General features: G+C 41.9%; 1 protein-coding gene across 2 annotated transcripts in view; it reads left to right on the top strand.

Annotated features, from left to right (window-relative positions):
• znf384b (zinc finger protein 384 b) overlaps window positions 1-17,972 on the top strand; it is a 60,887-nt gene that overhangs the window by 8,369 nt on the left and 34,546 nt on the right. For both annotated transcript variants that reach the window (XM_060921573.1, XM_060921572.1), the window contains exons 4-5: window positions 6,281-6,370; window positions 6,477-6,619. In XM_060921573.1, the coding sequence (XP_060777556.1) occupies window positions 6,281-6,370; window positions 6,477-6,619 (233 nt within the window). The remainder of the gene's footprint in view (window positions 1-6,280; window positions 6,371-6,476; window positions 6,620-17,972) is intronic.

Raw genomic sequence — 17,972 nt, 5'->3', positions numbered from 1 at the left:
CGCAGCTTTCTGATTTACTGTTTTCTTCTCATACTTCCTATGTTTCATGGACTGTAACGGCATTTGCTTATTTAGTAATTTTAATACAGAATTTACTTTGAAATTATTATCAGACACTCCAACGCCCCCCCCCCCCCCCCCCCCCCCAAAAAAAAAAATCGGATCTGCGCAATTCAGCCGTGAAAAAGGCGGCATCCGCCAAAAGGCGCACCGTTTGCATCCCTGGATATAACTGAGGATTTGCTTCATAGTTAACGTTTTTCCTTATAGGGTAGTCACAATAGAGGTGGAATGCCGTCAGAATGAAAATTCTTCGTATATTCCAGGATATTCGAAGTGCATTCTAAAAATTCTGACTGCATTCCAAACATTCGAGCCCATTCTTGTGGCTGGCCCGAATGTTTTGCTCATGCTCAAAACATTTGCGATGCCTTCGAAGAAGAGGAGAAATATCGAACGGCATTCAAAGTGTATTCTAACTGCATTCTAAATATTCTTACGGCACTCCAACAGCATTCGAAACATTCTGATCGCGTTCGAGGGAAAAATCGAAATGGCAAGCCACTTCAAATCCTGCCAGAATGTGCCTCGAATGAGCCGGAATGCACATTCTTCGTATGTTCTGGGATATTCGAAGTACATTAAGTATTCGAGCTGCATTCTTTTTGAATTCTTAGACGTTCGAAACCTATTCGGCGGCTATTCCAGGAGCGTTCTGACTGCATTTGAGGTGAATTCGTACAGCATTCGAGGCATCTTCCGACCAGACTTCTGGTGGTATTCGGGCAGCAATCGAACCGTGCTTGTATGGCATTCGAAGTGCATTCTTAATATTCTTACTGCATTCTAGGCCATTATTAAAAAATGTTCTGTTTCTGGTCCACCGGCCGGGTGAGGGCCGTTTGTGCGGTGAAATAAATTTTTTTTTACGTCGGTTTTTCGGCATTTTTTTCGGGTTCATAAATCTAAAATCGAACTTGACATTTACGCATTCCGCGCAGAATATAGAATCGAATCAGCTCTGCGCATGCGCCATGCGGCACAAAAAAATGGCAGCCACCATGAAGGAAGGAGATCCGGAGTTTTCAAACATTTGCTTAAGTGTGAAATCGCAAAATGGTATTCTAGCGAACAACAAAATAGTAAAGATTCAGAAAAGCAAATCATTCAGTGATCATTTTAATAGTGTAATTTCATCCGAACGAGGCCTAACGGTCGATTTGGAACTACAAAAAGTCCGTGTGTCGGATCATCACAAACCGTTACTGGAAAATTTGTTTGATCTCGATCCATCCGAGACGTTACAAACAGCTTTTGAGTTTTGTTATGCGAAATTCGTTACCTACTTTGTTAATGACCCTACAGATCTGTAGGAGAACCTAATGGATCTATTCAAAATGAGAACTAATGCAGGTTTTTTAATTACGGAACTAATGCAGGTTGGCTGGACAGAATTAAAAACTGTGTCTGTAGAAAATAAAGTTTTTGTACAAGTTTCAGTTGATTAAACTGTCATATTTTGGGGGCGTCGTGGCTCAGGTGGATAAGGCGCCATACCATAAATCTGGGGACCCGAGGTCATTTCCCAATCCCTCCCCATCTCTCTCTCCCGCTCATTTCCTGTCTCTACACTGTCCTATCCAATAAAAAAGGTGAAAAAAGCCCAAAAAAAATCTTTAAAAAAAAAAGTCATTTTATTAAATGTCTGCTTTTGTAATAAAAAAGTACTGAAAGAAAAGGCAAACAGCATTGCGATTTCTTATCCATCCATATATAATAATAAAAAAAATCCCTCCCTCCCTACTGAAAATTTTTTTGTTCTCCTGGTGGACAGGAAATGGATAATTTTTTTTTTTTTAAGGATGGCCCTAGGTATTCCTACTGCGTTCCAACTACATTTGAACTGCATTCGAAAGCTAATATACCCGGAATGTGCAAGAATCATTCGAGGCAGGTTCGAAGTACATTCTAAGTATTCGAACAGCATTCTTACAAAGCCGTCAGAACGTTGGTCAGTTTGAAATTCCCGCCCAAATGTGGCACGAATTTTTTAAAAATTTTTCATTCCGCGGGCGTCGTGGCTCAGGTGGTTAAGGCGCCATACCATGAATGCGGGCGACCCGGGTTCGATTCCGGCCCGAGGTCATTTCCCGATCCCTTCCCGTCTCTCTCTCTCTCCCGCTCATTTCCTGTCTCTACACTGTCCTATCCAATAAAGGTGCAAAAAGCCCAAAAAAATATCTTTAAAAAAAAAAAATTTTCATTCCGGCTGGTTCTGCTTGATTCCTGCTAATTCCGAATAAGTGTGACGGGGGCCTTTACTTTTTATAAAATTAAGTCATATTATTAACGTTCCGAGACGAGCCATTTAGGTGGTTAAAATTAATGAGCTGCTGTGACCCAGCCTGACAGGAAGTTCTGACGCATGTTGACATTGCAGAGTTTTCATTGGTGTCTGTCGCTCAAAGAAGCATTTGTTCAGTTCTCGAGCACTCTGATGCCTGTTAGGTTAATTGCCATGGCAAAGACAATGTTTCCAGGCCAGCTCCTTTTCCACAACCCTGCCTCCGCTTTCTCTTCTCACTGCATTGCCCTGTTTAAGAGGGGATACGCACACAGCTCACACAGTGGATGAACACAGGAGAGATCACTTGCAAGTCATGTTTTTTTCTAAAGTAGCTTAGGAACAGAAAAGTAAAAACTTAAGCAGTTAAAGTGACACGGACGTTTCAATATCGGTACGTGCCTGCTACCCTGAAAGCAGCACAGAATCTCATGATTGTAAGTCAGAGGCGACAGTGCATACTGGGGGATCTTCGATGCAGCCTAATAATGCGACCAGCAGCTCGGTGGGAATAAAACAACCTTCATGTATACACTAAATTGGAATAAACTACAACCCCGATTCCAAAAAAGTTGGGACAAAGTACAAATTGTAAATAAAAACGGAATGCAATGATGTGGAAGTTTCAAAATTCCATATTTTATTCAGAATAGAACATAGATGACATATCAAATGTTTAAACTGAGAAAATGTATCATTTAAAGAGAAAAATGAGGTGATTTTAAATTTCATGACAACAACACATCTCAAAAAAGTTGGGACAAGGCCATGTTTCCCACTGTGAGACATCCCCTTTTCTCTTTACAACAGTCTGTAAACGTCTGGGGACTGAGGAGACAAGTTGCTCAAGTTTAGGGATAGGAATGTTAACCCATTCTTGTCTAATGTAGGATTCTAGTTGCTCAACTGTCTTAGGTCTTTTTTGTCGTAGCTTCCGTTTTATGATGCGCCAAATGTTTTCTATGGGTGAAAGATCTGGACTGCAGGCTGGCCAGTTCAGTACCCGGACCCTTCTTCTACGCAGCCATGATGCTGTAATTGATGCAGTATGTGGTTTGGAATTGTCATGTTGGAAAATGCAAGGTCTTCCCTGAAGGAGACGTCGTCTGGATGGGAGCATATGTTGCTCTAGAACCTGGATATACCTTTCAGCATTGATGGTGTCTTTCCAGATGTGTAAGCTGCCCATCCCACACGCACTAATGCAACCCCATACCATCAGAGATGCAGGCTTCTGAACTGAGCGCTGATAACAACTTGGGTCGTCCTTCTCCTCTTTAGTCCGAATGACACGGCGTCCCTGATTTCCATAAAGAACTTCAAATTTTGATTCGTCTGACCACAGAACAGTTTTCCACTTTGCCACAGTCCATTTTAAATGAGCCTTGGCCCAGAGAAGACGTCTGCACTTCTGGATCATGTTTAGATACGGCTGCTTCTTTGAACTATAGAGTTTTAGCTGGCAACGGCGGATGGCACGGTGAATTGTGTTCACAGATAATGTTCTCTGGAAATATTCCTGAGCCCATTTTGTGATTTCCAATACAGAAGCATGCCTGTATGTGATGCAGTGCCGTCTAAGGGCCCGAAGATCACGGGCACCCAGTATGGTTTTCCGGCCTTGACCCTTACGCACAGAGATTCTTCCAGATTCTCTGAATCTTTTGATGATATTATGCACTGTAGATGATGATATGTTCAAACTCTTTGCAATTTTACACTGTCGAACTCCTTTCTGATATTGCTCCACTATTTGTCGGCGCAGAATTAGGGGGATTGGTGATCCTCTTCCCATCTTTACTTCTGAGAGCCGCTGCCACTCCAAGATGCTCTTTTTATACCCAGTCATGTTAATGACCTATTGCCAATTGACCTAATGAGTTGCAATTTGGTCCTCCAGCTGTTCCTTTTTTGTACCTTTAACTTTTCCAGCCTCTTATTGCCCCTGTCCCAACTTTTTTGAGATGTGTTGCTGTCATGAAATTTCAAAATGTCTCACTTTCGACATTTGATATGTTGTCTATGTTCTATTGTGAACACTATCAGTTTTTGAGATTTGTAAATTATTGCATTCCGTTTTTATTCACAATTTGTACTTTGTCCCAACTTTTTTGGAGTCGGGGTTGTAGTTGAGGCCAGTCTGAGCAGAATTGTGTCCACCGATCTGATGGAATGAGGTGGGTCAATGTTAAAATCAAAATCAATTCAATAATAATAATATAAACCCTTGTGTGTTTGGGTCATGATAAAACTGGCCTGTAAGAAAAACGGTCCACATTACACATTTTAATCTACTGAAAATAATTTAAAAACTAGACGGCCTTTCGATTTCATAAAATCGGTGAAATTTAGTTCCCTCTGAAATTTGGTCGTTGTGATGCATGTTTATTTCTGTCATATCTTTAAAAAAAAAAAACCCAGGCCATTCTGTAGCTGGGAAGTTATTTAATTTGAGGTGATTCCTGAGCAAATAATGTGCATGAAATCGCTCGCTTCGCGCAGTCAAACAGACAGAGGAAGTCAGTGTGCGTACCGTATGTGCAGGTTTACCTTGACCGTGCACTGACAGTTATATTCTGTCACTAAACGAACAGCTGATCACACCGAGGTGCTCGCCGACCGCCGATATTTATCAGTTTGATGTTTCCTTCGTATATAACCTCTTTTCTTCTCGCTTTCCGTTACTGTAGTCAGTCTTTCACGTTTAATTCGCATACTCCATTTTTCTCTCCCGTTTCAGATTTGTATCCCACAATGCCTTGCGCGAACGGGGAAAGCCCACCATATGATGCATGGCGTGGTATCTTGTATTGTGTCACGGTGAAGCAGGAAAAAATGGCGGAGAATTTGGGGCCATTCATTAAGTTTTGTTTTTTTTTTTTTTAAACCTAATATACCATAATTGGAAGTCTGATTTTGAATTCGGTAGCTTTCCGTCCACTAAACAAAAATAATTAGGTGTCAGGAAAATTCTTATGACGACGTACACTTAAAATCTGAAAGGCTGTCCAGCTTTAAGGTTGACCGCACGCTGATTTCAGTAAACTTCAGTTTTACATTTGCCAGAAATTCAGCTTGAGCGCAGCTAAAAGGAGGGAAAAGCTAAGAAACAACTTTTATTACTTGTGTTTTTTGCATGTAATGCAGACTGTTATACTTGGGTGACGTTTTGCTGACATGATAATCATTTGAAACTTAACAAAGCAAGCAGCGTGCTTAAAAAGCTGAACGTGCTGACCAGACATTGTAACCTTGTCACTAAACCTGACTGTTACCTCTTTTCCACCAAATCAGTTCCAGGGCTGGTTCGGGGCCAGTGCTGGTGCTGGTTCACAACTCGTTCAACTTGCGAGCCAGCTGAGAACCAGTTTGCTTTTCCATAGCTCGCGGTGCTAAGCGGAGCCACGTCATTACGTCGCTGTATACGTCAGTTACGTCGCTACGTTTGCATAAACCTTGGCGCGAATATCGAAGCAAAAACAACACGGAAGAAGCAGAAGCAACAACAATAATAATAATGGATGACTTCGCGTTTGTACAGCTGCTGCTTCTCGACGCTTAAAAATGGCGATCTTTCGCGGTCTTATTGTTGCTGGTCTTAACTCCGCCCCCCCCCCGCTGACGTAAGCGGTTCTTTCCTCTGGCCCAGCAGAGAGTTGGTGCTAGCCTGGAACCGGTTTTTTCTGGCCCCAGACCCAGTTCTTTGTCAGTGGAAACAGAAAACCCGGTTCCAAACTAAGCACTGGCCCCGAACCAGCCCTGGAACTGCTTTGGTGGAAAAGGGGCATCCATGGCATCCGAATCCATTTTCGTGCATATAAAGAGATTGTTCATTAGGAATGTGCAATTGAAGTAAACTTGGCCTCCTTCTCTCCCTCTCTCTCTCGCTCGCTCGATCTCTCTCATGCCTTCCTTTACTTTTCTCCCTTTGTTCAGCGGGATTAGTCACTCTGGTGTCTCCGGTATCCTCCGCTCCATCTCTTATCCCCGGGCATCCAACAACTACTATGATAACAGTACACACAGGTAACACGGTGTCGTATTCTCCTCAAAGAATGCTAATAATCTGAAAGAGAAGCCACAAAAAAAAAAAAATCATCATTCAGTTGAATACCTTTCAATACCTTCTTAGATAAGAAAGAGGATGCCATGTCCTGCTCCCCTGTTGTCATCCCGTTACCATCGAAGCGAGGGAGGAAGAAGAAATCCACACTCCCATTGGTGGGCTCTCCGACAGGAAGTGACACCATGATGCTGGGTCACCTGGCCGGACAGGTATGTGACTTAAACCTCTCCCAGTTCGGAGTCCTAGAACGAGATATAAAGTAAGGAAGAAACCTGACTCTGTGTGTTAGTAATGACGGTATGATGCGATGATTATGACTGCAGTCTGCCAAAGATTCTATTTATTTATTTATTACAGAACTACCTGTATATTTTTATCCTTTTATGGTTACAATGAACATTTGGTAAGTCTACAAAACAATCCGTTCCTGTTACGGCTCATCATAGCATCATATCTGATTTCCTGAGGTAGTTAATAAGATGAAAAACGCAGCTCGTCATAGGAAGCGTTGCGAGTTCAGATCGCAGCTCGGCTAAACTGCCACCGCTACTTAATCCTCAGCTGCTCGGCTCAAAGTCACTTTGGATAAAAGCATCTCCAGCGTTCAATATGGCCAGTACGGCATCGCAAAACGCGACCCAGTTTTGAAGAATCGCTAATCAGTTTCCCCAGCGTATCGCGCAGAAACGCGATGCAAAAAGTTGGCCAACTTTTCCAAGAAAATTATAAGCTGTCAGTTTGGCACGCTCAGCTGAAGAACACTCTGGCGCATTCCAGACTGCGCACACATCGAGCGACCTCTCGCGCACGCGCTGTTAACGACGCACACCTGCACCTGAGTGAGGAGCAATGTGTGCTCCTATATAAGGACTGCTTAGAGACACACACAGAGTGCAAAGTATTACTCTATGTCAGTACGCATTACTGAGCCTTATATTACCCTTATCTGATTTCCTGGTTTCTGTACCTGTTCCCGTTTTTCTTGCTGCCTGTGATATCCTGTTTGCGCCTCACCCGACCTTTTTGCTCGTCTTAACGTTTGAGTTGGCCTGCCGATTTGGATTGTTTGCCCGTGTGTGTTTGCACTATCATTAAATATAATTCTGTACTTACAGCCGCCGCCTACCTCGTACCTGACATAAGCTTTCCTATTTCCTAACATTCCCAGGGTAACTGGGTTAGTCAGTCGCCGATTGTCCAGCAGGGGAGGGATGGATGGATGGATAAATAAAATAAAAAATAATCATAATAATAAAAAAAGAGATGACTGTTTTCCGCGATCGTGGTAAATGGACGGAAAACACGAAATCCAGCATTTGAAATGGAATGTCCAAAAAGTTTATTTGCACAAGTTAAATATCTTGCATCAAATAAGTCATTACAGTGTCGGACTTCGCCTTTAACTTCGTTGGGGCATTATAACTTTTAAGCACAAATGGCATTATTCATGAAATTTAGAAGTACACCAAAACCTTTTTTTAACGTTACTCAGAACTCTTGATCACAAAATTAGCTTTAAACCGAGGGCTCAAACAGACGACATTCCTAGCTGGATAACGAGTAATGTATAATGACCTAAAATGGGTCTTAAAGCTTGCTGTCGTAGTTGTACCATTACATTTGCATATTAGTGCAATGATATAAAGGCTCACTACAATAAAACATTGTTGTAAACTTGTCATAAGACTCATGCCTTTATTTTCTGGTCACTTGCACATTTATTACTTAATATATATTGAAACAAAAAACGCTACACAAAATTTTGGAATTGTGCAGGGCTCGACATTAAGGGCTGCCCGATTGCCCGGGACAAGTGAAAAATGCATTCGGGCAAATGGGCTATGTCCCCAACACTTAAAAAAATTTGGACTTAAAAATCATACACACATTCCAACAGTTTTTCACTTTGTATCCCTTACTCTTGTGGACGATAAGAAAGGTGGTCAGTTTTAGAAATACACTACTGTATATGCCGTCTTCTCACCACAAGTAACGCGCCCAGTGTATGACCTGTAGCTCTGAAATTCCATCTCAAAAGGTCATTTTTGCCAGCAGAGAAAAAAACACACACAAAAAAAAACCCTGAGGTTTGATTTTTGGACTATTGCGGACCCGAAAAGTATACCCCGATTGTGAAAGAGTGCTAATACGACCGAGAAGAGCAGCTTCTCTGCCCTCGAAATAGACGCTCTAATGTCTCGAGACTGAATGAATTCTTCCTATTTGGGAGCCTGAAAAGTAGAATCCTAGGAAATCAGAAAAACGTGTCTTGTGAATCAAGCACGAGACGTGGGGATGCAAGTGCAGTTAGAGTTGGTTTTAATGGGAGTTCAGTCAAGCAGGCAAATCCAAAACAGCCAGCAGAATCGTGGTCGAATCAGGCAAAGAGAAACTGAAGCACAGACAGGATAGCGTAGACCAAATCCACGATACAGGGTCATAAGCAAGGCGGGTCAAACACTTGGAAAATGGCAAGATAAACAAACAGCATGAGCAAGATCAATAGTTCACAATGTGAGTGTGTGTGTGCGCGCAGAGTCCTTCCATAGAGTGGCTGTGAACAAATGTCCATGATTTAACGCTCAGGTGATGTGGAGCATGCTGGGAAGTGTAGTGCGAGGTGTGTAATGGAGTGCATGAAGTGGCAGGAGACAGCAGCACGGACAAATAGTCTTTTGATGGAGGCCTTTACAAAATATTATATTTTGCCACGTATTTTTAAGTGACACATGTGGCTGGATATGCTTAGATGCCAGGCAGAATATATGGTCTAATGCAGCGTTTCTCAACCTTTTTTCAGTCACGGCACCCTTCAGAAGTATGCAAATTCTCAAGGCACCCCCATATAAAATATACGCAGTCACGCTGACCCCGGCAGTGACGTTATGACATGGGAAAGGGGGCCGTGAGACAAGTTTTGATGATGCGGCGATGATCTGCATTAGTGTAACTATCGTTTTTGGAATTTTAATTCATTTTATTTATTTCATTGTTAGAATATATAATTTTTTGACGGCACCCCGGTTGAGAAAGGCTGGTCTAATGGCATTTCTTCACACAGGCTTTCGTCTAAACTGGGGAACAGGGGTGCTGCGCCCTCTTACTCTCGGCGTGCGCCCCCTTACCGACTCCATGAAAACATCCCAGCAACACTACGTGACAATGTGTCTGATCATCAAATGCATTATAATTGCTCCAAAAATATTCCAATCATAGTAGATACACCGCCAGACGGTGCAAAAACAATCCGAATTGGCGTTTTCCAGACTGAGGCGCCATGTTGTTTAGTTGTTTACTTGTCGCGGCTGCTCTCGCGAGATTTGACATGGGTTACATACAAGGTCAGCTGACTTGTAGAGCGAGATTTCTCGAGACCGAATGACCTTTCACCCACCGGCGCGGGAGCTTTTGACAGAAGTAGTTCGCGAGTTGTTTTTGTTGACACTTGGGCATTTAAAGATGTCATCCCGCGGCACGAAACGGAAGAAAGCCAAAGACTGTCCGGGGCAGAAGATGATTACTTCCTTCTTTTTCAATGTTGACAGACAATTTGTTACAATTTCCCTCTCAGATAGCCTCAGAATGTCCCATTGGAACATTTTTCAAAGGCTTTGCACAGCGGGGGGGGGGGACAACCGGTACCATCTCCCCCCGCTTCGCTCCCTCACCATGGTGAGCACCCTCATACTAAATTTTTCTAGAAAAAACCCTGCTGCTAGGTTTCCTGTGCTGCACTGCACATCCACGCTGACTCAAAACTTGGGTGAGGTTTGATGCGAGACCATAGCCTCTGCTCACATCCACATCGATAAATGCCGAGCTTTGCATGGACGTACAGCAAGGGCTTAGCCAGAAATAAAAAAGCGGGAGTCACGAACAGTCGGTGTGAACGCGCTGTTTTTTGATTAACTTGTTTCTATTAAAAAAAAAAAATCTAGCTTACTAAGAACATCTGTTAACACAGGACTTGACATTAAGGGCTGCCCGATTGCCCAGGACAAGTGAAACATGCATTCGGGCAAGTGGGCTGTGTCCCCGACATGCCTGACCGGGCAAGTTGGAATGAGCATATACTGTATGTATTCCGAACTTGCACCACAAGAATGAGGTGCTTTGATCTTTTATTTCAGTTCCTAAAAGCGTCCCTCACTACGTATCCGCCATTATGTCTTGGCTGTTTTCTTAGTCTCGGTTTCATTTACTGCTTTGCAAATTATTATATATCCCCCCGCTGGTGTAGTATGGTACGCGTACTGTTTATAGACCCCTTGTGCATGACGTCACGCATCACGTGATAATTGCAGCTGGGGTCAGACAGACACCGTCTTTCATGCGAGCGGCTTAATCTCTCTTTCCAGTATGGTTAATTTTTGCGCTGTTCAAACAGAGGAATAGATAAAAGGCATTCCCGTCTCCCCGCCATCAAGAAAAATGCTAACCAATAGAAGCAAATGCTTCAAGAACAACGAGGAAATGAGCGGTTAAAGAATACGAGGAGAGGAGCTCAGCCTGAAAACTCCAGAGAAATTCACGATTGTATTTAAAATGTATTTTACAAAAACAGAAAGTCGGAAGTGAGGATGGAGGAGTTGCTTAAGAATCTCATTTTATTTTAATTTTCCTGCTCGCATTCGAGTTCACTCCTTCATGAAAGTGTTTGATTTTCTTCAAGGTGAAGCCGCTTCCTCATTCGACACAGAAAACCCAGATTGGTTTCAAACAACTCGGGCATTAAAAACTCAACAAGGAGCGACATGCGCGATAAATCCTGAAAGAACAGAACAGATTAAGAGCAGAGAGAGCTGGAGCTTTGTTTCTGTTATCAGAGGAACACAGTCCTGTGTTTATATATCGGTGTTTTTTTTTTTTTTTTAAACCATCCAACTCCTAGGTTTAAAAAAAAAAAAAAAAAAGCACTGCATCATGACAGACCAGCTGCACTGATTCAGTTACAGGTTGCCAGGTCTGTATAAAACACCCACAACCTCCACAGAACAATAATTTTAAACTCAAATATTATCCTGTCTGTCATGACGCAGCGGGTTTTTTTTTTTAAATATATAAACCTAGAGGTGGATGATTTTATATTAAAAAAAAGTATATAAATATTCTCAAACACAGTACTGTTCAGAAGTCTTGGCACCCTATTGTTTTCTTCATACAAACTTTGTTATAGATTTGTATTTTATGATTTCTACATTATCGAGTAATGAACCTACAGTCTGAGAGAGTTCTACACAAATGCACCAAACTTTATAACAGCTGCATGCATGTGGAATGGAAATAAACCGACTAAGGCAGGAAAAACTATTTTGGATAAAATTGTTATTGTCCGTTACAAGTAAAAAGTAACCAATAACCAAACTTCAACTCAATGTGTGATCTTCTTTTTATGTTGCAATTCACAACTATTCTATGGTTTTCCTCAAAAAAAAAAAAGTACTCGCAAGATAGGGACTAGTGGAAATTTACCTGCACTTGCCCCCCAGGACAAGTGGGTTTAAAAGTTAATGTCGAGCCCTGTAGTGTAGCATTTTTTGCTACAAAAAAAAAAAAGTTCTTGAATGATGAGCATCTTGCAAACGAATAAACACAAATGCAGCGTTACCAAGACGTTACAAGAAGAAAGACGTCTACTTGGATAACATGGCACTAGCACCGGAGACTCCTTCCAAAATGTTAAACACATCTTCACAGAAAACATGTCGATAACAAGGATTACATATTTTTCTTAGTTAAACATCAGCACGTTTTTAATCTGGTCACGAGTCGACTTGGATTGTGTTGCGTCCAAAATACAAATGGCTGTGAACGAGTTGTTACTACAGCAATAGAAACGTGAACGTACTTGTATCATTAGGAAGAGCGTATTAATATTAACCTGGGATTTCAGAGCACTGCTGTTTATAGAAAGTTACCGTATGCCTTCTGACCAGTCGGATTAGAGAATATCAGCAAAGTTATGAAACCGTTTTATATTATTTTAATATTCTCTTTTGTATTTGGTTGACTGAAATGGTTGTAGCCAGGAATGAAAATGCCGTACGTATTATGTAAATAATATGCAGCGTTTCCCTAATTGTCTGCTTCTTTGCGCATCCATTTTAGCATAGACACAGTCTACACAGACATTTGGAATAAATGCGGAGTGTAAGCGTCTACATGACCTTTTCATCGCTTTATTAAAGCCATTCAGATCGGTCTCGAGTGCCTAACATGATAGAGAAATGGTTTATGTATGACATAAAGATGCGCCCTGAATTGTTTCAACCCATTCTCATTACTGAGGCATTGCCTGAGCCTGTAATAAAGAAATATAACTTGAAGCGGTAATAAGAGATTTTACAACGTTGCTCGTCTAACTAAGCGTATAGTTCAGTACGAGTCAAATATCTAAGCATTTCTTCTCTCTGCGTGTGTCTCGGACGACGACAAATTGAATTGCTTGACCAAGCGTCCCTTATGGTGTAGATAAAATGTAATAAACGTCAGCTGCTTCTTTCCTTTGAAGTTTCACATTTTCAGTATAATTTACTGTCTTGTCTTTTGAAGAAAAAAAAAATCCTCCCGTGACCAGCTCAGATCGATGACCTCGGTTTAAGGCGGAGGAATACGAAACAGGGTTCACAACATTTAGCGCTACAATAACTATTGTTCGTCATACACACTACCGGTAAATTATACTGATTTTTTTTTTTAAATATGTTAAATAGTGATACATCTGTAAGAATGACATCTTTTCAGTATTCTGAGTTTTTTGCTGTGGCATTTCAATCAGTGAGTTTGTGACAGGTGGCGCTGCTAGTATTCTTTTAGAGGAGCTTCAAGAAATCAGATTAGCGATTTAGAGACGTGATGAAATAAATCAAAACCTGACTGCAAATCTAAATCCGCTTCTGTATCGGTTGGTTCTGTATCTCACGCTCGCTCGCTCTTTGTCAGTCTGCTTCTTGTTTAAGCCGGTAAACATCTGGGAAAGTTTTAGAAGTGATCTGTGTCCTTGGCATTCTCATAAGTAGGCTAAGGCCCTGTCCACACGGCAACGGATTCAGGTGAATCTGATAAAATTGTGTATCGTTTCGGGCCGGCCTGGCATCCACGCGGCACCGGCGTTTTGGGTGCCCCAAAACGAAATCTTTTGAGAACGGGTTCCAGAGTGGAAAAATCTGGCAACGGCGCCGTTGCGAAGTCGTCTGGTTGAGTAGAATGGATTTGTTTTACGATGACGTCACAACCACATGACTGTCAGTGCTTCACGCCGGGTAGAAGTGTAACGAACTCGATGCGAGTTGTCAACAAATCCTATAACTTGGTTCATGAAACGCGCTTACAAAATATTTTCACTGTGAATATTTATTGTGTAATGGTTCAAAGTGAGAGAGAGAGAGTGAGAGAATAGCCCTTAGGGCAGAGTCTTTAGTCCAAACACTGCGGAAGCAGTACCAAACCGCGCACCGCCCGTGCGCTTTCCAAAAACAATCCCGCCAGGAAAAAAAAAAAAGGAGCGATCTCACCTCTTCAGATGTTGGTTTAAGTCCGACAATACATTCCTCAAAAAGGGCGTAGAAGAACAAAGTAATCCATCAACGTGTAGCATTCAGTTTATTCCGGACCATTAAAGAATTCTGGAGGATATCAGAATGTTGGCGTACCGGCTTCCATCTACCCCGTTCATTCCTCTTTCCGCGTCTTTCGTTTTACGCTACTGATTAATAATCAAAACTTTATGTGGCTGATGCTACAGAAGAAGGGGTTTATGCGCATGTGTCTACTACTTCTGTTGTTCTGGTGTCTCCGATGGGACCGTCTTACAGCGCACGTAGAGGTGTGGCATGTGTATTGCATCGTTTTCAGCAAGCGTTGCGTTGCCATATGGACCTGATATTTTACTGATCCGTTGCCCATGTGGACGCGATATTTAAACAAAAATCTCATTGCCGTTGTCATGTGGATGTAGCCTGAATGTAAATAAATTCAACATGTAAATGATGGCGTTACTGCTCACTTTTGGTGCGTTGACTTGCTCTCGCTGTAGGCTGAAGTAATAATGTCAGTGCTTGAAGTCTGGACATAAATCACAGTGAGAACAAAAGGATAGGGTGTGTGTGTGTGTGTAATATAAAATACATTGGAGGCCAGAACTATACAGCAAAACAGTGTGATATCAGGGAGTGCATCTATAACCTGTCATAACTTTTTGTGAGTGAGTTTTTTGGACCATTTGAACACTTTGGACCCCTCGTTCCCATCACTGCTGTTGCCAACATTTCTGCATATGTAGATTTCTCTAAAATGTTGCTTTTTTTTTTTAATCCCCCGCTGGCCGAAAGACCCGAAAGGGGATTATGTCGTAGCAATTTCCATCCGTCCCGGGAAGGGTACTCGCCTTCTGAAATCAACTCCTCTCAATTTTTGGAGGAATTTCACGAAACTTAGCAGGATTCTTTGCTATACGTCGGTAACACGCATATTGTAATTTCAGTCATGTTTTACCAGAGTTGTAGCCCTTGATTAACAAAATTATACTTTGACAGTTTTATTAGTGTGTTTTTTCCTTCTGACGTCAACTCCTCCTCTCAATTTTTGGACGAATTTCTCGAAGCTTGGCAAAAGGCCTCATTATATGACGGTAATACGCAGATTGCGATTTAATTTCGTTTGTGAGAATTTTCCCAGAGTTTTGACCCTTGATTAAATAACTTGTACTTTGACAATTTCATGAGGGTGTACGTTCTTCTGAAATCAACTCCTCTCACAATTAGTGGCAGAATTTCACCAAACTTGGCAAAAGGCTTCGTTATATGACAGTTATACGCAGACTGAAATTTCTCTTAATTTGGGCAGATTTTCCCAGTATTCCCTTCATTATTAACAAACTTGTACTTTGGCAATTTCATCAAGGTGTGCTTGCTTTCTGAAATCAACTTCCCTCATAATATTATCCCCCGCTGGCCGAAAGGCCCGAAGGGGGATTGTCAAGTTTATTTGTATAGCACTTTTAACAATAAACATTGTCGCAAAGCAGCTTTACAGAATTTGAACGACTTAAAACATGAGCTAGTTTTATCCCTAATCTATCCCCAATGAGCGAGCCTGTGGCGAGGGTGGCAAGGAAAAACTCCCTCAGACGACATGAGGAAGAAACCTCGAGAGGAACCAGACTCAAAAGGGAACCCATCCTCATTTGGGCAACAACAGACAGCATGACTATAACATTAACAGTTTTAACATGAAGTCAGTTTCGTTGATGTTATAAACTCTTCATTGATGGAAACTTGAGTGCAAAACTATTCATGACAACTGCAGTCCTAAAGTTAGCAAGTCAACTGTAGTCCTCAGCCATAAAAGCATTACTGTAAGAGTCCAGAGCGTCCTCCAGGTGTAACCCTCAACTGTCCTCATGGGGCCGTCCTGCACAGGAGCGATGCGATAAAACTCCGACCAGACACAGGGCACCAGGATGGATCAAGCAGGTCCGAGGGACAGAAGAGGCCAGCATCTCGATCCCAGGACTGACATGTAACTCAGAGGGACAGATTGGGGGGGGGTGAGAGAGAGAGAACACAGGTTGTTAGGTATGCCCTAAAAACGACAAGTATTAAATCTGTGTGGTAGGCTCGCAGAGACGAGAGTCTTGACATCAGGCATAATAGACAACAATGGCATGTTAATATGGTTAAAAAATATCATGACCTGCTCTGGCTGGACGCTTGATTGGGTGATGGGAGCACACTCCTCAGCAATGATGAGATGCAGATGGGACCCTTGGGGCTGGCCAAGACAATTCAGTTACATTTCACTGGGTCTGGGACATGCGACAGAATGTCTGACGGCCGATTCCCTGCAGGCTACGATAGCCAGTCGAGGTCTCCACCCTCTCCACCAAAAGATTTCCTGTTGACTCCATGTAACTCAGAGGGACAGATTTTTTTGGGGGGAGGGAAAGAAAACACAGGTTGTTAGGTATGCCCAATGTTACCTGAATAAGTAGGAACAGTATACACTTGTGTTCAAAATGATAGCAGTCCAACACGACTAACCAGATCAATCACTGTTTTTGGTGGAAATTATATTACTACATGGCAAATAATTTACCAGTAGGTGTAGTAGAGTCATAGAAAACCAACAGACCCAACATTCATGATATGCATGCTCCTGAGTCTGTGTAATCGAATAATTAAGTGAAAGGGACGTGTTCAAAATAATAGCAGTGTGCAGTTTAATTAGTGAGGTCATTCATTCTGTGAAAAAACAGATGTCAATCGGGTGGCCCTAATTTTAGGATGAAGCCAGCACATGTTGTACATCCATTTCTCTCTGAAAACCTGAGAAACATGGGTCGTTCCAGACATTGTTCAGAAGAACAGCGTGCTTTGATTAAAACGTTGATTGGAGAGGTAAAACGTATACTGTAAAGAAGTGCAGAAAATGATGGGATGCTCAGCTAAAATGATCTCCAGTGCTTTAAAATGGACAGCAAAACCAGAGAGACGTGGAAGAAAACAGAAGACTACCATTCGAATGGATCGAAGAATAGCCAGAATGGCAAAGACTCAGCCAATGATCAGCTCCAGGGTGATCAGAGACGGTCTGAAGTTACCTGTGAGTACTGTGACAATTAGAAGACGCCTGTGTGAAGCTAATCTATCGGCAAGAAGCCCCCGCAAAGTCCGACTGTTAAAAAAAAAAAAAAGACGTGCTGAAGAGGATATGATTTGCCAAAGAACACATCGACTGGCCTAAAGAGAAATGGAAAAACATTTTGTGGACTGATGAAAGTAAAATAGTTCTTTTTGGGTCCAAGAGCCGCAGACAGTTTTTCAGACGACCCCCAAACACTGAATTCAAGCCACAGTACACTCTGAAGACAGTGAAGCATGGTGGTGCAAGCATCATGATATGGGAATGTTTCTCTTACTATGATGTTGGGCCCATTTATCGCATACCAGGGATCATGGATCAGTTTGCATATATCAAAATACTTGAAGAGGTCATGTTGCCTTATGCTGAAGAGGAAATGCCCTTGAAATGGGTGTTTCAACAAGACAACGACCCCAAACACACCAGTAAGCGAGCAGCATCAGGGTTCAAGACCAACAAAATGAAAGTTATGGAGTGGCCAGCCCAATCCCCGGACCTTAATCCGATAGAAAACTTGTGGGGTGACATCAAAAATGCTGTTTCTGAGGCAAAACCAAGAAATGCAGAGGAATTGTGGAATATTGTCAAATCATCCCGGGCTGGAATACCTGTTCACAGGTGCCAGAAGTTCTCAGAAACCGTGGTTATACAACTAAATAATAGTTCAGTGATTCACAGGAATACTAAATCCTTAAGATTTTTTCAGTTTATACAGTAAATATTTGGAGTTTGTAATGAAAAATGCAGACACCGCTATTTTTTTTTGAACAGCCCAATGTTCATTTTTCTTCATTTTCTGTAAAGTAATTAAAATATTCATTTTTCTTCATGTTTTGATGTAGAATATAATGTGCAGTGTTCCCAGTGCATGGAAATAAAAACTATAAGGATTTTGAGCTTTACTCACGTTTTTAAACACAC

This window comes from Neoarius graeffei, chromosome 5 (assembly GCF_027579695.1).
Source record: "Neoarius graeffei isolate fNeoGra1 chromosome 5, fNeoGra1.pri, whole genome shotgun sequence".
Lineage (NCBI taxonomy): Eukaryota > Metazoa > Chordata > Actinopteri > Siluriformes > Ariidae > Neoarius > Neoarius graeffei.
This window is presented reverse-complemented; position numbering and strand designations above follow the sequence as displayed.